This window comes from Balaenoptera borealis (assembly GCF_965194805.1).
Source record: "Balaenoptera borealis genome assembly, chromosome: 15".
NCBI classification, from domain to species: Eukaryota; Metazoa; Chordata; class Mammalia; order Artiodactyla; family Balaenopteridae; genus Balaenoptera; species Balaenoptera borealis.
In genome coordinates, this window is record NC_138871.1 from 46,672,144 (window position 1) to 46,694,385 (window position 22,242).

The 22,242-nt window shown below is 41.6% G+C and overlaps 2 protein-coding genes and 1 long non-coding RNA gene across 10 annotated transcripts in view; 2 read left to right on the plus strand and 1 right to left on the minus strand.

Annotated features, from left to right (window-relative positions):
* Positions 1–1,704: 1,704 nt before the first annotated feature.
* LOC309612470 overlaps positions 1,705–22,242 on the plus strand; it is a 37,079-nt gene continuing 16,541 nt past the window's right edge. For 2 of the 3 annotated variants that reach the window (XR_014235136.1, XR_014235137.1), the window contains exons 1-2: positions 1,942–2,175; positions 12,050–12,129. This is a non-coding gene — a long non-coding RNA (uncharacterized lncRNA). Of the gene's footprint in view, positions 2,176–12,049; positions 12,130–22,242 lie in introns of all 3 variants that reach the window. The other variant, XR_014235135.1, reaches the window with a different exon arrangement.
* Positions 1,823–10,759, plus strand: GPR75 (G protein-coupled receptor 75). Its single transcript, XM_082358193.1, has 2 exons — positions 1,823–1,880; positions 6,467–10,759. Exon 2 carries the CDS (start codon positions 6,563–6,565, stop codon positions 8,183–8,185), a length of 1,623 nt encoding a protein of 540 aa, XP_082214319.1. The 5' UTR covers positions 1,823–1,880; positions 6,467–6,562; the 3' UTR covers positions 8,186–10,759.
* Positions 8,476–22,242, minus strand: part of ERLEC1 (endoplasmic reticulum lectin 1) — a gene marked incomplete at its 5' end in the record, with an annotated part of 49,887 nt that continues 36,120 nt past the window's right edge. For 2 of the 6 annotated variants that reach the window (XR_014235121.1, XM_082358246.1), the window contains one exon: positions 19,280–20,365. Of the gene's footprint in view, positions 11,289–13,697; positions 15,393–19,279; positions 20,366–22,242 lie in introns of those variants that run through there. The other 4 variants (XR_014235118.1, XR_014235119.1, XR_014235120.1 and 1 more) reach the window with 4 other exon arrangements.

A 22,242-nucleotide genomic window follows, 5' to 3' on the forward strand; every position in this document is an offset into this window, starting at 1 on the left:
TTTGGGAGGAAAATTTACCTACCTATTTTCTTAATGTTAATGATTAGTAATGTGGCCAGAGAGAACCAGTGAGGAATTTTGTCTTACTGGAAAAATAACTTTCTACAGACTTTGTAGTTATTTTTGCAGCCAAGGGCCATTTGTCTCGTTACTGTCACTCTTTTGAGTATTCCCTCATTGTTGAACATCAAGGTTTTCAGTTTTCTCTACTACAGATCACACTGCAGCGAACATTTTCATCCCTTCATACTTAAAACTTGTTTGTTTTATTCAGGTATTTCCTTAGGATAAATTCCAAGGAGTGAGATTTTTAGGACATGAATCTAAACATTTTAATGGCTCTGATGTTCTTTCCTCAAAGTGCATGTGTCAATTTGCATTGTCAATGATAGTGTGTATTAGAATGCTGGTTTCCCTGCCAATTGATAGCCTATTCATATCTTAACATACTTAGTCAGCCCTGATGTTTATTTGTAGATTTCCACTTTGTGACTACTAAACCAGCGTTCTTTCCAATTTGACACACTGCTGGTACGTTTTGTAGACATGATCATAGTAGCTTTCGTCTTGTTGATTGTGCTTACTAGTTCTGGAACTTTGATGGTTCCAGATTTCCTCTTCTAGCTCTCTAGAATCCTTTACAACTTGTGAATTTTTTGTTTGTTTGTTTTTTTGAAGTTATTTCTAAATTCTGATAGCATAGTCAACCCCTGGACTGGGTATCTACCTCATAAATTATCCAGCCCTCTTGACTTTCTCTTGATGAAAACAGAGTGGTGTGGGTGGCTGATAAAAATATATGCGTAAATCCAATTATTTGGTACGTGTTGGCGCCGAACTGTTCTGTTTTAGAAGATAAACTATGGGCCAAAATAGGTGTTTCAATAGCAGTGTCCTAAGTACTTCACTTGAATGGAACTTTCTGGTTTTCTGGCACTCGGTGAAGGAAAGAACATTAAAATAGCACTCTGTGTTTCCAAGTGGTACCCTCTGAGAAGGTCAGAAAAGTATTAAGATCCTAGTTACCCAGGTTGGGACACTGAAGTAGTAAAGAGTTTAACTGGCTTTCTTTTGTCCCCAGAGTAACAAACATACTTGGGAATGCTACTTGATAACTCTTGAGACTAAAACCCACTTTTATGAGTTCATTATTTTGGACATACTGTGCACTTTAGAATGAGAGGCTGGTAAATTTTTTGGTTTGTGTCCTTGCTTACTAAAATTAGCTGCATACATTGCACCATTGCTTTTCAAGATGATTTACATTGAACACAGCATTGAGTAACGTCGATGATTTCTTGGCTTGGTTATTTCATTTGCATGGGTAGTTTCTTTGCTCTTTGCATTTGTTTCCTAGTAGTTATGCCCTTTGCTGAGTTCCCTCAATAAATTCATTAATACTTTCAGAGAGCTGAGAGGAGAAAAAATTACGTTATAGTTGGTTTGATTTAAAGTCTGTTGCAATGACTTGATTTACAGATTCTGTGTCTCAAAGTACCAAACTGGACGACAACGCCAGTTTAATCTAGGAGAAAAAGTATTAGCTACAGCGTAGAGAGGAGCTAGGAAGGCGGACTCGGAAGCGCCAGGAATGGGGAGAGGTGGGCGGCACGCCGACCAGAAGCCTGGGAAGCCCCCAGATCCCGCCAAGACCGACGTGAAGCCTGGCCACGCCTCGCTGTCCACGGTCTCCACCCTCTAAGGGCCAAGGCCCCCACGGGTCGCGCTGTGTCCGTCGGTGCCCCCACCTTTGCCCTCCTGTCCACCCAGTCCGCTCCCCCTCTTCCTCGGTGCGTCAGCTCGTAACAGCCTCGGGGAGCCGCCACTACCCGAGCGGCAAAACGGCGCGCCTGAGACCTCGCGCGGCGCGGAGGACGGAGGTCGGGGCGGCGGGAGCGGTCGGGCCCCGGGGCAACGGGAGGCCCGCGAGTCGTCGAGGGCGCGGGGGCAGGCGGGGCGCCGAGCCGGAGTGTCCGGCCTGGGGGTGGGAGGCGGCGCCCTCGGCGTCTCCGTGCCTGCGCCTCCGCGCCCCGGCTTGCCGCGGCTCCCGAGATGCGCGGCGGCGGCGGCGATGGCGATGATGCCTCCAGCCCTGCATCCTCCCGGGCGGCGGGCGGAGCTGGGGTCCGGGCTGCGATATGGAGGAGGAGTGGCGGCGCTGCGGCCACCGGGCAGGTGAGAGGCCACGGGCCCCTGGAGGAGGACGACCCCGCGGGGACCGGGAGGGCCGGGCCCCGAGTAGCCGCCGGGTGAGCGAGGAGGCGGCCGCACAGGTCCAGGCCCGGCCGCCGTGCACCTGCGCTCCTGGCGCGGCCTGCGGGGAGGCCATCTCGCGCCTGCCCTGCCGGTTCCCCGGCTCCGCGGGGCCCGTGGAACCCCTCCCCCACCGCCCATGCCCTGCCCGAGCCCTCCTCACCTCACCAACCCTCTGCTGCATCTTTTACAAGCTTCGCTGGACTGACCTAGGCCCTCCTTACCATAACCTTCCCCAGCCAGGGGAGCCCCTACCCATCTCAAGTCCCTGGTCTGGGTCGCCATGCCCTCCCAGAAGTCTCCCACTCCATCCTCACGCTGGGGGTGCTCCACGGCCTCCCCGCTCCCTCACCCACTGACACACCCGACCCTATCAGCTGCTCTGGGCTTCAAACGGTAGTTCCACTGGGGAGAGAGAGCATGGCCTCTGAAATCAGAGAAATCTGGCTTGAATCTTAGTGACCTTGGACAAGTCATCTAACTTCCCTGCCGTTTTCCTGATCAATACAAATACAGTGGGAATAATAATAAGAATAGTACAGAACCTTGTTTTCTTGTGAGGGTTGGTTAGACTGAAAATGCCTGCCCTCGAGGAACTGAGGATATAATGAGAAAACAAGAGTTGGAAGATTCCAGGTCATGAGTTGACTTGTAAAAGCTCATGTAAAATGTTTTAATATGTACTAAAATATTAAGACAGCACACTAGATTATCAGAAGCTCTTCACACACATCCTAATGAGAAATCATTGCTGTACAATAAGTTTTCACTTACTATTTCTTGCTTACTAGTTACTTTAGGCTCTCTCCTTCTTAGTTGTAATAAGATGCATATGATATGAATTCATTCCTTCTTATTGTGCTTACTATGTTTTCTTCTTAAGACTGGTGTTCCAACTTAAAATTTCTCTGATTTTATTACTTTAATTACATCTTATTCCAGAACTTGTTTATAGTCCCAGAGATAAAGAGTAACTTGTATGCTTGCATTGAAAAGAATGTTGGTAACCTTTATTTAATATTTAGGAGTAGCAAATAGGTGTTCATTTACCGCTCCCCTCCCCCAAATAACTGAGTTTTATAGTTCTGCTATCATAGCTTTTCCCCAAATTGTCATCTCAGCTTCCTCTTTCTTAAAGAAGTTAGTCCTAAGACCTGGGTTTACTTTCCCTCTATTTCCTTACTGCTTCTAAAGTTTCTCTGCCAAAACCTTTACTTCTGTTCTTCTGCTTTTTCTCCCTTTTCTCTTCCCAGCCTCTGATTCCTTCCTTTTTTTTCTAATTATCCAAAATCAGAATGATTTATAGTTACTTTATACCAGAACCATAATTTTTCAACCTTGCCAAAAAGGTACATTGAACTGTGTGTGTGTGTGTGTGTGTGTGTGTGTGTGTGTATGTCTGTATTCAAATTTTGGGTTCCAGGAACTTTGATTTGGGAAGGGATTGCAGTACCTACTTTGTAGGATTATAATGAGAATGAAATAAAGTTTGATAACCTATGTAAAGCTTCTAGTAGAAGTGCCTGGCATATAATAACCACCCAGTAAATTATAGCTGCTGTAACTGTCTTCTGACCTGGGACTCCCTGCCTTGATTGCTTTGCTATTCTGTTTAGCTTGGTGGTGGAGTGCTGCCTTTAGAGAGTAACTGCTTAGGTTCAAATCCATGCTGTACCCCTTTAAGATAGGTGCTCTCTCTCTGACTCAGTTTCCTCATCTGTAAAATAGAGATAAGTTATACTATCTCAGGGTTGTTTTGACGATTCAGTATATTAATAGTGTGGAGCACTGAGAACAGTGCCTGGCACATCACAAGCACTTAGTAAAGTGAACATACTAATGATAAGACTGATCATTATATTCCTGACCCAGAATTCTACTTTATTTTTTAATGTATTGAAAAAATTTAAGTTTATTGAAGCAATTGTAATTGGAGAGAAAGTGGAAGTTGCCCCTCAACTCCTCCAAATCCTTTTTTTTTCCTTCTGCCTCTTATCCTTGACTAATGTTGGTGCCTCATCATTCCATTTTCCCCTTTCCAAATTTCTCCCAGCCTGGGGTCTTCATAACTTCCATCATCCGCTTCTTTTTTATTACCCACTTACTCGATATTTTTCTTAGCATCCTAATTCCAGACTCTTCCTCATTCTAATTTCCCCAAGCCGAATTTCCGCTTCTCTCTTTGGGGTCAGGGGAATTTGCTATAAACAGTAGTATCACCTTTCTGCTCTTCTTGCTTCCACAAATTGGATTTTCTCTTCTACTTCTTTTTTCATCAGCTAACCCCAATCCCCCAGTTAACAATTAAAAAATTAACAGTAAAAGGTGTTTTTTTTTTTTTTTCACTACACAGGTATCAAAAAGGGTTCAGAAACAGGCACAGTCTTTAAGTGAAAATAATAAGCTATCCATTATTATTATTTTTTAATTCTAATCATCAAGAAACAAAAGGTCAAGATTAATTTTTCTATCTCTTTTATATAAGGAAAGTACAGAAAAGTTGGTCCTACTTCCCAGTGGAGAAATTCATTATATTGTTAGGATCTGCACTTTTGACCATTGAGAATGTAGAAGAGGTTATCTTCTTCCTTCATGAAGGACACCAGTTAGTTTTATGGATCTCCCCAGGACTGAAATTTGTCTGATACTCACTGGCACAGCTGTACCTATTATTGAATGCTGGGCGACTTCTGTATTGCGTGGTCCATAGCTCCTGCTTGGAGGCCCCAGTAATCCCTCACTAACCAGGCCCCTTCCTCTGTACCCCATGATTCAGCAACTAAAGGGTTAACCCTAGGACAGCTGGAGGCCTCTGGGACTCAGCTTGAGCTGGTGGTTAAATATTCTGAACATCACCCCTGGACTTCCCCAATACCACTGGTTATTCCTAAAATACTGGATTAAAGCAAGTTATTTTTGGTTGCCAAGAGCATTGCACCAGTCTCCAAGGAACAACTTAAGCTGTACCACTGGAAGCATCTTTGGGAGCGGGGTGGGCACCAGGCCACACAGGGCTTTGGGATTTGGGACAACAGAACATTGTGTGAGTGTATTTTAAATCTCATTGCAAAATGGAAAAAAAATGTTAAGAAAGTAAAGGACCAAGAAGAAAAAGAAGTTGTTCTTTAAAAATAGAGGCTGTGTCTTATTCATCTTTGTACCCACAGTACCTAGCGTAAAGCTGGCGGAGAGTATGCACACGGTAGATACAAACTGGGTGAATGCATGCATGAATGGGTGCATGCCTCCTGCTTCTTCATGAGGATATTCCTGCTGGGATAATGATAACTCACATTTATATAGAGTTTGCAAAGTGGTGCTTTGCACCTTGTAAATCTCAAATATAATTCTGACACCCTTCATTACTTCCATTTTTTCCCTCTCAAATATAGTCCTACACAAAGTTCTTTCCCAAAGGAGAGTGTGGAGTTGGCCAAGATATCACAAATAGGGAGAAGGAAATATAAATAATGGAAAATAAAGGGTTCTTCCTAGGAAAAGAAGTCATATTTGTTAGTGATGTGTGGGAGTTATGTAAAAGGCCACAGTATATACTTCAAAAGTAGCCTCTTGCTTATACGTCAAGCACAGCACGTGCTGTTTCTTGCCTCAGTCCTTCTGCTGCAAAGACCTACTCCCCTTCTCCCAGCCTGTCTGTCCCCCACTCCCTGCCCCTCACCTTTCACCCAACTAACTCCTCCTTATCAAGAGCTGCTTCAGCCTCCACCCCGGGCTGGATTCTGTCCCCCTTCTTTTCCTTCCACAGTGTGCTGCCATCAGCTGATTTGCCACATTTGGCTGTAATTACATAGGTTGATCTCCTCCAACTAGATTGTGATCTCTTTTGTGGAGAGGTCATGTTCTCGTGTCTTCAGTGTCTGGCACTGCAGAGTTTCTGAAGGTAACATCTGCACACCCATCCTTCAATCACAATCTCAAGGGGTGAGGCCCAGGAATCTGTTTTTTGTTTAACCCACTCTCCAGATGATGCTTAAACTAGTTTGAAAACCACTGTGTCATAAAACCTGAAATCAGCTGGATGAATGTATTTTGAGGTCTTTGTGTCTTTCCTGTGTGGGGCTTTGCAAGGAGAAATGCTTTCTAGGCACTGGGTCAGAGCTGAAAAAGTCTAGTGCTTTTGTAAAAGATCATGAGGTCACTCTTCTTTCTCATTAATTCCTTTCTGTTTCTGGGTATGCATTTTTGTGCGCAGGCTTTTCTGCCTTGGGCCTCTTTTGTCAAATGTCGCTCATCTGTGAGTTGAGGCCCTGACTCCCTTCACACAGAAGGAAGTCGTCTCTCTCTGAAGATGAACTCAACGGACCTCCCTCGGGATGCCCCCAACACTACCCTGCTACATGTGCCTCACTCCCAGGGAGGAAACAGCACTGCTCTCCAGGAAGACCTCCAGGACCTCATCCACACGGCCACCTTGGCGAGCTGTACCTTTCTGCTCGCAATCATCTTCTGCCTGGGCTCTTACGGCAACTTCATTGTCTTCTTGTCCTTCTTTGATCCGGCCTTCAGGAAATTCAGAACCAACTTTGATTTCATGGTCCTGAACCTGTCCTTCTGTGACCTCTTCATCTGTGGCGTGACGGCCCCCATGTTCACCTTTGTGTTGTTCTTCAGTTCAGCCAGCGGCATACCGGATGCTTTCTGCTTCACCTTCCACCTCACCAGCTCCGGCTTCATCATCATGTCCCTCAAGACAGTGGCGGTGATTGCCCTGCACCGGCTCCGCATGGTGTTGGGGAAGCAGCCGAACCGCACGGCCTCCTTTCTCTGCACCTTGCTCCTCACTCTGCTCCTCTGGGCCACCAGTTTCACCCTCGCCACCTTGGCCACCCTGAAAACCAGCAACTCCCACCTCTGCCTTCCCATGTCCAGTCTGATTGCCAGAGAAGGGAAAGCCATCCTGTCTCTCTATGTGGTCGACTTCACCTTTTGTGTTGCTGTGGTCTCTGTGTCTTACATCATGATTGCTCAGACCCTGCGGAAAAATGCTCAGGTCAGAAAGTGCCCCCCTGTGATCACAGTTGATGCTTCCAGACCACAGCCTTTCATGGGGGCCCCTGTGAAGGGAGGTGGAGAACCCATCCAGTGTACCATGCCAGCTCTGTACAGGAACCAGAATTACAACAAACTGCAGCACGTTCAGACCCACGGATACACCAAGAGTCCCAACCAGCTGCCAACCCCTGCGGCCAGCCGGCTCCAGCTGGTGTCGGCTGTCAATCTCTCCACGGCTAAGGATTCCAAGGCGGTGGTCACCTGTGTGATCATTGTGCTGTCGGTCCTGGTGTGCTGCCTTCCACTGGGAATCTCCTTGGTGCAGGTGGTTCTGTCCAGCAGTGGGAGCTTCATCCTTTACCAGTTCGAACTGTTTGGTTTTACGCTTGTATTTTTCAAGTCAGGATTAAACCCTTTTATATATTCTCGGAACAGTGCAGGGCTGAGAAGGAAAGTGCTGTGGTGTCTGCAGTACATAGGCCTGGGTTTTTTCTGCTGCAAACAGAAGACTCGACTTCGAGCCATGGGAAAGGGAAACCTCGAAGTCAACAGAAACAAATCCTCCCATCATGAAACAAACTCTGCCTACATGTTGTCTCCAAAGCCCCAGAAGAAATTTGTGGACCAGGCCTGTGGCCCAAGTCATTCGAAGGAAAGTGTGGTCAGTCCCAAGATGTCTGCTGGACATCAACACTATGGTCAGAGCAGCTCAACCCCCATCAACACTCGGATTGAGCCGTACTACAGTATCTATAACAGCAGCCCGTCCCAGGAAGAGAGCATCCCACATAACTTACAGCCAGTAAATTCTTTTGGATTTGCCAATTCATATATTGCCATGCATTATCACACCACTAATGATTTAATGCAAGAGTATGATAGCACTTCAGCCAAGCAGATTCCAGTCCCCTCTGTTTAGAGTCATGGAGGCTGGAGAATCTTATATGTTTTTGTTTCTGATACTAGTTGATTTTTTAAAATTCTGTGAGACCAGAGGTATATCAAAACTTAAAGACCTAGACAGTTGACACTAATGACTTCCTTTTGTCTGAAGTATTAGCATCTATTGGTTTGCTTTGCAGTTTCTTGACATTTTAAGAGTTGATATAAAAGTTTATTATTTTACACCTGACCTGTGCTCCAATCTTTTGTACTAAACTTTTAAATAGGCGCCAGGGAATGATCATGCTACTGTATTAAAAGCAGGGAATGAACTGATTATGGTCATTTGAGTCAATGTTATGGTTCTTTGAAGTAAGTATGAGCTGGAATTTTTAAAGAATGTGAAGGTGTCATCTTTACTGTGGCATTATTTTTATTAACTGAATTATAAATTTTGACTCTTTGAAGTGTTGAATTGGGATCAATATACTTTTTTTGGTTGCAGGCTTACTGGAATAAATAATACATTGTTAAAGCAGAAACTCAGAAATGTATTATCTATATCTATTTTTACCAACAATACACAAGCATTAGTTACTTTCTTTTCATAAGACAGCCAACTAAGAATAGGGTATTAAGATTATTACCATTTCTAATTATAGACATTATTATTTTGTGTCAGCTGAGTAGCTGTAGAGTTCTTTTAAAAAGAAGTCTGTTTTTTCTTGCTAAAAATGAATTATTCTATTTCAGAATGATCTTACCCAGGAAACCTAGTGAGGAGGACTGCATATAGTAGAGGGGTGCTCTTCCTGGGGTAGTAGGCACTAACTGTGGTCATCTCATCAGGGTGCTGTTATGTGGGAAGCAGGCTAGACTGTTGTATGTAGACTCTTGTATGTACAAGAAGACATAAGGATGAGATGGGGGTGTTTCAATTTATGCTTTCCTTCTGTGTGAGAATGATTTGTTAACAACCTGACGAAGACTATCTAAGTAACTATGTAGAAAATTTTTTTGGTCTTTGTTTATATATTACCATGGTAGAAAAATTCTTAAGATGATCTGTTTTCAAACTAATTGTGTTATTTCTCTCCCATGAATCTTAGACTGGAAATGGGCAATAAGGCAAAATAGACTAAGTATTTCTACACTTAAACTAATTTTGTTATATACTCTGTGATTCCTAGTGTAACAACTGTAAACTTATATTTTTATGTAAAAATGTTTTCATTATACAGTTGGCATTTGAACTCAATACAATTTTGGAACTATAACTTCTAAACAAGGTGAGCATCAAGATACAAAACCCATCTTTATAAATTGTTATATTCAGGAACTGTTATTGCAGATTGGAAGGTACTTTGTCCCTTGGATGAAAGGTGTTCAGTTTATAGCATCCTCTCCCATGCTGTTCCCAAATACAGAGGTCATGAGACACATAGAGAAGACAGCTGGTACTCAGCTATAACTCTGCTCAGTTTCATCTAATAACTCTTACCTTCCAGGATCAACCAGTCATTTCTATTTCCGAGGCTTAAGTATGAGATATGGATTTTATTTTGCTGTTAAATTCACCTTTTAGGACTCTCTCCCTTCTTTCCTTCTCTCTTTTTTGTCCTTTTATTTTTGCTATTAAATTTTATAACAGAAGAGAAAATATACACTCTTCTTTTTTTCCTTTGGTAATTGAATGCTATTTTTGGAAGTCACTATGACCTATTTCAACTGTGCTTTTATATTTTTAATACAACACTATTTTCATTTATTAATAATTCCATGAGGTAGGTTCATATATTACCTCTTTTTAACAAAGAATTAAGAAATATAATATCCTCTCCCAAGATCATTTGAAGAATTGTGGCAAATTAGGAATGAAACTTTTGTCTAAATTCAGAACCTGGTATTTAAGTCAATAAGCCAAACAGCTTTATAAGTAATAACATTGTAATCAAGAAGCTATTTCATACTTTTTAAGGTATGAATCTCTTTTTTGGCCAGGCATTTCAAATGTGACTCAATAAAAGATTTTTTAAAAAGTAATTTCTACTTGTAAAACTAAAAATGACAGGTTTCCTTTGTGACCTCTGAGTCTGAGATGATTTGCCCCATCTTTGGGAGGTAAAAATCATAGCATAAAGAAAATAAGCACGTGCATATGAGGTGTTCAGTCTCTTTATGCTCATCAAGAAATTACTGATTTAACTTGCATGAAATACATAGCAGGCTAGATTCTTAGCCTTCCTGTATATTTATATCTCTGTATCTATGTCTATATGTAGATATATAGAGATACAGATACAGAGATAGATATATGTAACTTGTCTCTTCATAAGTTATATATGTCTATCTATATCTATGTCTATATGGAGATAAAGATATAAATAGACATATATAACTTTTCCATAAGGGCTAAAATGAGAACTTTTATAAAAGTAATGAGAATTCAGTTGAATATGACTAATTAGCAGGGTATATTAATTATTTCTCTTGATGCTTTACTGTGATGCAAATTGTTCTGATGTTAACCATTAGGTCAGATTTGTATTTCTGATGCTTTTAATGTTCTTTTAAACTAATGTTTGGAAAATAAAAATAATGAAAAACCTAACATTTCTGAACATCAGACTGCAATACTTTTACTTTCCTGTCAATCATTTAAAAACCATCGGAGAATAGCAGTGTTGAAACTCAGAGTTCTTTTCCTTAAAAGACAAAATAATTTGTTTGACCACATTGTGTAGCATGCATTTGTGCTCAGAATAATCAAGAATAATCAGTTCCAAAGGTTAATTATTTACTAAACTAAGTTTATCATCCAGCGGGAAAACTCCTGACTAAGCATTTCAAAAACTTCTTTAAAATGAAATGAATCTGGAAAAAGATACGGAATTCTGGATATTTCAGTTTATCAATCATGATTTTAAGAATCAGAAAACATTAAGCAGAAAAGAACTGAATATCGGAAATCAGATGTCTTCTCAATCATTAAAAGGTCAAGGCTCTATGATGACACGTCTGCAGGAAAGATTCCAGAATAAACACTTCCAGTCTGACTAGCCAGCAGAGCTGCTTTTTCCGCTACAGCCAGGAAGGGAGGGAGTGAGGAGGCCTCCTTGGACCTTGGACTTCAAGGACGCCTGTTGAAGTAGACATCCAGAGAGATCAGGAAGCTGCCGCACTGCCACTACTTCTACAACTAACCCTCTTGACACCTCCAAAGCAAATGCTGAACATCAAAGCAGTGCCGCAGAAAAAAATTTGGCACCAGGCATTTAGCTGGCAGAACCCAATTTACATTTAAAACCCTAGTTTCTGTGAATCTGGAAAGTGTAGTTACACTAAAAAGGTAAACTAAAAGGAGGTTCAGAACAGATACGGAGTTCCAATCCACTCCGTCCACAATGGTCCATCTTTTTGGTGCTCAACATTTATAGCTGCTCCTTTAGCCATATTTCCAAAGAACACCAACTCTCCCATTTGAAATAATGCAACTTCTCTCATTTAAACAAAAACATGCCTCCTCTCCTCCAGAGAAAAGATGCAAAGTCCGATCAACTATTCTATTTCTCGGTGATGTTACTCTTCTGGTTCAGTCAAAAATCTCAACTTTATATTCTGTAACCTAAGGATGAAATTGTAAAATTTACCACTGTATGGTCAGGCCACTTAAGATGACTGTTCTCTTGCTCTCTGTACATCCCCTGCCCAACCAGTGCCTGCTTCACCTGCACCCTATTCACATGACTGACCTTCCTGCGAACTTGCCCCAGCTGGTGATTGTTCTTATCAAAGGGTTAGTGAGAGGCGTGATAAGAGGCATGCCCCTCTATTGGTTTCCCTGGTAACTAATGAGCCCACCTGATGTCAATTCCCCTATAACTGGTAATTCCCCTCACAGGGAGCGAAGACTGCTGCCATGTCCTGCCCGTCGTCCACCACACACAGTGGGCTGTCGCTCCAGGACCCTGCTTCAGACGTGTAAGCTCCCCCATCCATTAAACCATTTGATATCGACCAGGGTTCTTGGCCTTCCCCAGTCAATAGAAATTGATAAGAGGCCAGTCAAGAAATTCAGGCAAGGCTTTATTGGGGCCTCTGTTGCAGCAGGAGGGTAGTGAAAACAAGTAACAAGTTCCCTTGCTCCCTCCCCAAGGAGGAGGGAGCTGGTTCCTTATATGGGGTGAGGGTAGGGGTGTGTCCAGGGGTCGGGCCAGAGGGGTGGCTTAGGTGTTTTGCCCACCGCTTTGCTGGTATTGAGCGCTGGGGGCATGTGCAGTACCCTGCTTTTGCTCCCGACACCCTGTTTTTACTCCTAGCTCTTCAGAAGTGGCAGTTGGGGTTTTTTTGGTCTTTTTGTATGTTTTGTCTAGAATTTGCCCGAACTGTGCATGCACAGCAGCTTTTAGTCCCTTATAGTTTTCTTCTTATCAGTATTTTCTTGCTCTGGGAGACGTTAGTCCAGGCGCAAGCATTGCAGCACTGCAGCAAAGGGTCCCAGGTCCCAGCCTGTCTCACACTGATGTCTCTGTTGCTGACTCCAGGCTCTTTCTTCAGTCTTGAAGCTGGGCAAGCACAGGCCTTGTAGGCCTGTGGGGTGCAGCCCAATAACCACCAACAAACACATCTTATAGAAAGTAGCAGAGAAAACAGGGTAAGAACAAGAAATATGTTGAAATGTTTCATTAAGGAGAAAATATGGTGCTAGTATAGGCCTTACTTGCTTCTGATCAGGAAGTTGTGGTTGGTATTTTGTAACTTCCACTACTCCCTACTTCCTATCCCTTTGCCCTCCGCTAGCATATTGCATAGTCTGAGAAAATAAATAACTTTTGTAAAATAGTGGAGAGAAGGAAATACTAAGAAAACAAAATTTAGGGAGTATAAAGCAGGATTACAGAAATAAAAACAGCAAGAAAATAAATGTCAATGCTTAATGTCATTTATAAAAGACAAAAATCCTTGAATTAGAAATATGTAAGGGACTTCCCTGGTGGCCCCGTGGTTAACACTCCGTGCTCCCAAAGCAGGGGGCCCAGGTTTGATCCCTGGTCAGGGAACTAGATCCCACATGTGTGCCACAACTAAGAGTTCACATGCCTCAACTAAGAGTTTGCATGCCACAACTAAGGAGCCCACAAGTTGCAACAAAGGAGCCCACCTGCTGCAACTAAGAACTCGTGCAACTAACTAAATAAATATTTTTAAAAAATGATATGCAGGGAATTCCCTGTCAGTCCAGTGGTTGGGACTGCACTTTCATTGCCAAAGACCCAGGTTCAGTCCCTTGTTGGGGAACTAGGATCCTACAAGCCACACAGCGCCGCCAAAAAAAAAAAAAAAAAAAAGATATGCAAAATTTGCTGCTTGGAATAGATAAACATAAGAAAAACTGTTGTAAAAATTAAGAGGCAAAAGTAGATTAAGCTTACATGAAGAAAAAGGGAATGGCAACATTAATATTGGAGAAGAACCGAAAACAACATGACATTAAAGAAGAGAATATTGATAAAGAGAACACCCAAATAGTAAAGTAATAACAGTATTCATTCATTCAATGGATATTTATTGAATACTATGTGCCAGGAACTTGAGATACATTGGTGAACACAAGAGAGAAGTTTCTATTCCCATGACAATTATATTAGGCTAAGGAAGATAAACAGGTAAACAAATATGTAATTTTTATGTGGTGATATGTTCTATGAAGAAAAAACAGTAAAGGCAGAGAAAGTGTCAGGGATGTTAATTTTATACAGGGAAGTTAGAAACTATTTGGGACAATAATACAATTTACTACAGTATTATTTTCATTATTGTTTAGTTCTCAATATGCTCTAATTTCCATTATTATTTTTCTTTGGGTCCACAAATTATTTAGAAGTGATTCTCTTAATTTTCCAAAAATTATATTTCAATTATTGATTTTTTAACTTAATGACCTTGTGGCAAATGACATATATACGATTCCAACCCTTGAAAATTGAGATTTGCTTTATGCTCCCGTAGATGGACAGTTTATGTAAACGATCTGAGTATACTCGAAAAGAATGTGTATTTTTTTTAAAGTATTTGTTTATTTATTTATGGCTGTGTTGGGTCTTCGTTTCTGCGCGAGGGCTTTCTCTAATTGTGGCAAGTGGGGGCCACTCTTCATCGAGGTGCGTGGGCCTCTCACTATCGTGGCCTCTCTTGTTGCGGAGCACAGGCTCCAGACGCGCAGGCTCAGTAATTGTGGCTCATGGGCCCAGCTGCTCCGCGGCACGTGGGATCTTCCCAGACCAGGGCTCGAACCCGTGTCCCCTGCATTGGCAGGCAGATTCTCAACCACTGCACTACCAGGGAAGCCCCGAATGTGTATTTTTTTTAAATAAATTTATTTATTTATTTTTGGCTGCGTTGGGTCTTCATTGCTATGCATGGGCTTTCTCTAGTTGCGGTGCGTGGGGTCTACTCTTCATTGTGGTGTGTGGGCTTCTCATTGCGGTGGCTTCTCTTGTTGCGGAGCAGGGGGTCTAGGCGCGCGAGCTTTAGTAGTTGTGGAGTGCGGGCTTCAGTAGTTGTGGCTCGCGGGCTCTGGAGCACAGGCTCAGTAGTTGTGGCGCACGGGCTTAGTTGCTCCGTGGCATGTGGGATCTTCCTGGACCAGGGATCGAACCCGTGTCCCCTGCATTGGCAGGCGGATTCTTAACCACTGCACCACCAGGGAAGTCCCAAGAATGTATATTTTTTGTTGGGTAAAATGTTTTTTACAGGTCCATTAGTTCAAGCCTATTGATTGTGTACTTCAAATCTATATTCTTACTGATTGTGTTTGTTTGTTTGATCCGGAGAGAGATGGCAGCAAAAGTGCTTATACACAGAGAGTAGACTGCTAGCATGTGGTGTGCATGGGTACCCTGCAGAATAGTTGATAGAGGGAAGAGAGAACTTGTTACTTGCTGGGTTGTTAAAGTGGAGGTCAGTTAGGAGAGTTTCTATGGGAGTGTTATTTTTAAAATTCAATAAATAAGATTGTAGATATTACTCAAAATTCACTTCAGAACCTTATTACGATATAAGCATGCATTTGTACATAGTTGTAACCAGAATGTACATGTCTTACCTTCTATTTTCTTCTGTTGAAATGATCATATCATCAAACTTTTGAAGAGCAGATTCATTTTATGAATACTGTTGAAATTACTCACAAACCTATATCTGTTCAAGGAAAGTAATGTAGAGGAAAACTGCCTTCAGTCAACCTAGCAAATAAGAAAGAGAGCTGGGAATAGAGCGTTTCCTTACAGACTGTCCTTACAGAAGTTTTTTAAGGAGTCAAAACTGAATTGGCAACAAGGAATGTATCTCTGGGTGATAGGTTTAAATTTAGAGACTCATCTACTTGACCTAGAGAGTTATTCTAGACAAAAGAATTTGTCTTCTGCTTTAGGAATATTGTTAACCTCATTTGATTCACCACCCACTGTCCACTTTCGCCCCACAGCTCTGCTTCTTAGGTGATAAAAAAAGTGCTCCACTATATGTCCAATATGCATTCTACAAGTTTTGATTGTGAAAATGCACAAGTGCAGGTAATAACAACAACCATTTGGCTTACATGATGGTAAGATACACCAATTTCAGAGAGGTTACAACGTGAAAAAATGCTTATCTTAGAATTGGTGATATATGGTGTTTAGTATAAGCTAGGGGAAAACACAAAATTATGGTCCCTTGATAAATACTTTAAGGATCTTTCTTTGAAACTAAGATTTTAAATAGTTCCTTGGTTAGGAACTCTTTGCATCCAGAAGCAATGGCCTCATAAGATTCCAGGTGGGAATCCTTTTCTAAAGTGGGAAGGGGCAGTAATGAAAGGGCAGCATGAGGTCTTAAAAGAGTAAGGCACAGTAGCCTTCTCAAACAGCTCAGTTGTAGGGACCTGAAAATGAGCATCTATAAACTGGATCCCTTTTTCATGCTCAAGATACTTGCACCCCCATTTGAAGATCTCTACGCTAGGCCACCAGTAGCACTCCTGGGTGCTGGCAGGTTCAGGTTCCCACCAGATCTGACTTTGGGTTATGGCTCATTCTTGGGTAATTCTCCATAACCTAGCCAGGCCAGATTATGGAGGCTCCCCTTTCAAGGTCATCCTCTTCATTCAGTTTAGTGGCAATGATACATGGAAACTACAGTGGCACTTTTGACTCCCAGAGGTAGGCGTTTTCTCCCTTATTCACTTAAAGCAGTTGTTGTTTTTCTTCTTCATTACCGAAAGAGGTCTACGGTCCCGTAAAAGAGGTTTGCTCTCACTGCCTCCCTACTGGAGTTGAAGAAGGAAGGCCGAGAGTCAGTGAAGACACCAGGTCTGTGGAATGGTGAGGAGAGGCAGGTAGGCGATCAGGGAGAAAGGCTCACCTCCTCCAGGGATCCAGGTTTTAGAGAGGGCAGGCCTAGACTGAGCTTAGAACCACAGCCAAAGCAGGCAAGCTCCACCAGTGGGAGGACTCTGCCTCGGCAGGTGACTGGGGAATGTGCTTCAGTATGTACCAGTCAGCAACACCGGCCCAAGTGTGAAGTCTTCTTGAAGTGAGGGCTTGAAGCCAGATGGGGTAATTTTTGAGGGGATGGAGAAGGGGAAGGAGGACCAGAAAGATAGGAAAATAGCTCCCTACTTCCTCCCCCACCCCTAAATATGGATCTGTAAATTGAGAAGCAGGTGCTGGCAGTGATTACGATATTCAGTGTTTCAATACCACTTAAGTGCTAATGACACTCATTTTCTCTCTCTAATCCTAACCCTCCCTGAACTCCATGCTGGTCTATCCAATTGCCTATTCAGCATCTCCACTTGGATGTCTAATAGACATGTACAAAACTGAACTCTTGATTCAAACCCGCTCCCCACAGACTTGTGCCTCCTGCTGTTTTATCATCTCAGTAAACAGCACCACAATGACCAGTGCACAGCTCAGTCAGGGCCCTTGATTCTTTTCTTTCTCTTGCATGCCACATCTAATTGATAGAGCAATCCTCAATTATCTTGAAAATATACTCTGAATCCAATTATTTCTCACCTCCTTCAACCCCATCCCTTCTAGCCCAGACCCCCACCATCTCTCACCTGGACTGTTAAACTAGCCTCATAACCATTCTCCCACATTCCAGTCTTTCTCTCCCACAGTCTCCTTCCTGTGTGTCTGTGACCCTTTTAAAGTAAATCATATTTGTCACTCTCTTGCTTAAAACTTTCCAGCAGCTTTCCATCCCACTAGAACAAAATCTGAAGTCCTTGCTATGGCCTACATGGCCCTGATAATCTGGCCCCTGGTTTCCTCTTTGTCCTCATTTCCTTTCATGTGTACTCTGCCTAATGTACTTGGGCTACACAGCCTTTTTGGCTATTTCTCACACGCCTCCATTTTGTTCTCATGTCAGGGAATTAATTCCCCCAGGAATACTTCAGCCTGGAAGGATCTTCCCCCAGGGCCTTTCCTAGTTTCCATATTCAACATAGCTCTCCACCCCATCACTATATATCCTTCTGCCATACTTTATTTTCTTCATGATTCTTATCATTACCCAACATTATGCTACTGTATTAGCCTGCTCGGGCTTCCATAACAAAATACCGCAGACTAACTGGCTTAAATAACAGAAATTAATTTTCTCACAATTATGGAGGCTAGAAGTTCAAGGTCAAAATGCCATCAGGATTGGTTTCCTGTGAGGTCTCTTTTCCTGGCTTGTGGAAGGCTGCCTTCTCATCGTGTCCTCATGTGGCCTCTTCTCTGTATGTGCATGGAGGGAGAAGTTTAGGGGGTCTCTGGTGTCTCTTCCCCTTCTAAGGACACCAGTCGTATCAGATTAGGGCCCCACCCTTGTGACCTAATTTAACCTCAATTCCCTCCTTAAATGCCTTATCTCCAGATACAGTCACATTGTGGGTTAGAACTTCAAACATGAATTTTGGGGGGTGGGGGGCACACTTCAGTTCATAATAGTTACATATAATTGTTTACTGGCTGTCTCCATTAGAAAAAAGCTGTAAATAAGGCAAAGACTGTGTATTTTGATCAGCACCGTATCCCTAGTACCTATTAGTCCTTGGCCCTGGTGGGCTTCCAGTGATGACTGTAGAATAAATGAATCATATAATAAATGACTGAATGGATAAAGCCTGAAAGTGATGTCCACCCAGATCTCTATCTGGCTGGCTTACAATTTCCCCATGTTTGTTACTTTTTGTATCCCTCTCTATATTCCCAGGATAATCATCAGCAGGACTCTAATGAAAGGGGATATGGGTCTTGATTTAGGAGGACTACAAAGCGTTTCTGTTTACTCAGGAGACCAGCTTTAAGGGCATCTTTTCCCAAGTGACCACCCTGGCTGCCCAGGAGCTGCCAGACAACCTGCATTCATTCTCATTCGAATTTCTTGGCTCATAATGCAGCCTGAGGACTCAGGATAAAAGCAAACTCTTCAGCAACCACAAAGGAGTTAAGGAGAAAAGGGGTAACTCGTTCTTGGAGGGACAGAAGGGACGATACCAGTTACTTTAAAGCAGATGACAATTTGAATACAGGTGCAGATTTAGTGAAATTCTGCTTTCCATAAGAGATAGTTAACAGGCCATCTGTTTAGGTACAGTGCCTTTGAGATTAATTTTACCAAAGTAAAAATATCACTTTATTGTTTATGGACAAATTAGTGAATTTTCCCTCCTTTACCCCAATAAAGAGAGAATTCTGATTTAAAAAAAATAAATACACTTAGCTGGTTCAGTTTGTTTCTCTGAGTTCCATTTCTGTGAAGGTTTGTTTTTTTGACACTTTTCCAAACCTTCAGCTGCTTGTAGCATGCTGATGAGTGGGAGATCTTTCAACTGTGGGAACCTTGATTTTCATGCAAAGACTGATGTTTTGCAAAATGTACCTTGTTCAGATGCCAGATAGGCCTTAAAAAGTAGAGCAAGTCACAAAGGGTGCTTTATGCCTGTCTTCTGGGGCCGCGGCACTAGGATAGGTTTTGTAACCTGTATAAATGCTTCAGGTTCAATACATTTCATTTCTGACGTTAGGAAGGGCTTATGAAAGTTTCTTGCTCATTTGCTTGGGTTTAGCAGCAATGTATGTCAAAGAAATTGTAAGAACTGATTTTATTAATATTACTCTGAGGAAAAATATGACTGGGAATTGTATTCTTCACAGAGAACCATAATGTTAGACACTTTCTTTGAGGAGTTCAGAGTACCTCAGAACTGGCATGTTTTCAGTACATGGAGACTGAAAATTTAATTTTCTTGGGAATTCCCCGGTGGTCCAGTAGTTAGGACTTGGCGCTTTCACTGCAGGGTCCCAGGTTTGATCCCTGGTTGGGGAACTAAGATCCTGCAAGCTGCATGGCCAAAAAAAAAAAAAAATTAATTTTCTTAACCTTTGAGATCAGGGACTTTACTCAATCACTGCCCACTAGTGGGAGAAATGAAACACAATAAGGAGGCAAAGACACTGTACTCCTGTTAGGAAGGGGAAACAACATATGGGACCGTGGGAGAGCAGTCTAAAGCAGCAAAAAATTAAACAATGTTGGGGGGAACCTGAGTGAAAAGGAATACAGATGGAGCAAATCAATAATTCTACTCCTTCTTCTTTCCCAACCATTGTAAAACTGAGGAAAATATTTTTTTCCTCCAAGCACCAAACACTGAAAAATAAGGACTGTTAGGAAACCCGTGGGAATTGGAGTAGTTGGGGAAGATTTTTATAAGGTGTGGGTAAGAGAGGATGAAGGTTCAATCATTTATTCAGCAAATATTTGTTGAGTGTCAATTTTATGCAAGGTCTGAGAAGAAACAAAATTAAGACATATTCTTTACTCCAACAAATAAAAGATGAAGGAATTATTTTTATCATTTAAATCATAAATGCAATCTGGATCTAGATAAATCGTCACTGCACTTGCATCGTTTACCATCACAGGAGGATTATCAAAGAAGGTAGGGTTTGATGGCATTTAACCAAGCCAGAATTTCCAAGGTAACACTTTAATCTTGTTAGTGAACTTTCATTTGCCCGATTTGTGGGTGGCATTAGCTTAAGAAAAGTTAGTGGAGTTCCATGATAAAAATCATATATGGAAAAAAATGGGTGTCATACGTTACCAGGACAAAATCAGTCATTTCCCTCATCTTACAGGACATTTTGCTGAGTCCCTCGGTGTGTTCTCTCTGGTGGAAGATGATAACCGAGAGCGGTTAATGGGGCAGATGCTCTGTGAATAGAAAGCACTATGGCATATTATTTACAAACATGGACTCTGGAATCTAAACTGATTCAACTGCTGGCTCAGCCAACTGTAGTTTAGTTCAGTTCTTGTAGCCTCATTTTCCTTATCTGTGAATTAATGATAGTAAACCTACCTCACAGGGTTGTGAACATAGGGTATCTGAAGGGTTTAGCATAGTGCCTACTATTTAATAAATGTTCAAGAAGTGACAGCTGTCATTTTTATTTTTATAAAAGAAGAGTCTGGGATAGCCTATTATCTGAAATTCAAAGAATAATGACACAAGATTGTTCACAACTGGCTTTTTGGGGGTGAAACCCTTTCTTGGAGGTGGTTAATGAAAGTTTTTCCAACAAATGATTTCTCAAGATGGCTTAAGAAAATATATATATATATATATATATATATATATATATGTATATATATATATATAAATAAAAAAATATTTATATATATAAATATTTATTTATTTGGCAGCACCAGGTCTTAGTCACGGCACATGGGATCTTTAGTTGCAGCACATGAACTCTTAGTTGCAGCATGTGAGATCTAGTTCCCTGACCAGGGATCAAACCTGGGCCCCCTGCATTGGAAGCGTGGAGTCTTAGCCACTGGACCACCAGAGAAGTCCAAGATGGCTTAAGAATATTAATAACTATAAGTATGGAAAACTAATCTAGGGGAAAAACAACTTCCAATCTCCTTGACCAATTATTAATATTTTTCTAATCTATGGGATAATATTTGGACCTCTGATAGAATTCTTAAATGAGTAAATTGGTTTTTACTGCTATTAAAGACCACTGGTGACTAATTGGCAAACTAGTATTTTATTGAGGACACAGAAGCTTTTAGAACCCAACAAAGTTCACTGTTTTTGGCTGTATTACTGAGTGAATTTAGATAGTAAAGCAGATTTGACTTACTGGGCTTTACAATCTACTTTGCTGGACTTTCAAGGACGTTTGATTTTTAGTATTATATATTTACAAAATGAAAATTATGTTTGTGCTTCAGGCAAATATACAGAAAGCGATATTTTTTCTTAAATTGAGGCAAAGCATAATTTATTCTATTGAAAGGTGCTGGAAAGCAATTTAACAGATTTGAAATATATAATGTAGTATATGATTAGATGTGAGATGTTTAGCATTATTTCATAGTCTCACAAGTGTCTTCCACAGTTGAGATGATTACCATTTCCAGAACTTCTGCTTGATTCACTTGCTTTTGAAGCACACTTTTTGTTTCAAATATAAAAAATTCTAAAATTCTTAAGAGTTTACAAATAGGTGTGGATGCAAAACACTACAAGCCCTATATTCCATTTGTTAGTAATTCTGACTTTCTTCTTTGCATTTTATAAGTTTTGAGACTGTCAGGCCTGCGTTTATTTTCTTTAGGTGTTAAAGAGTGGAATTCTAGTCTTCAGACTGTAGTTCTTTTGAATGCAAGTGAGGAAAACATGCTCATTCTTCCTAATCACTGCAAAAAAGCATTAGTATACTGTGTTATTACTAATAGAGAAGACTTGTAAGATACCAGGATCACAGTGATTGAAGCCATGACTGATGACAGTAACCTGTTAACCTCTCACCTTAATTCTGATTGGTTATATACCTAATGTGTGGTCTCAATGCTAATATTTTAAAGTGACAATTCAATTTTCTGAAAGGTGATGGAGGTATTAATTTAGTTACTCTACAGTGCTGTAATATGGGAAAAGTGAAGAATAATGGTATCCCCACCAGCTCCTCTACACATGTAACACCCACTCTTCCCCTCAAGATCTTTTGTGTTTTATTACATGAAACCTGA

Excerpts from the sequence above, each read along its gene's own strand:
- GPR75 (XM_082358193.1), top strand. The coding sequence starts at position 6,563 with ATGAACTCAACGGACCTCCCTCGGGATGCCCCCAACACTACCCTGCTA.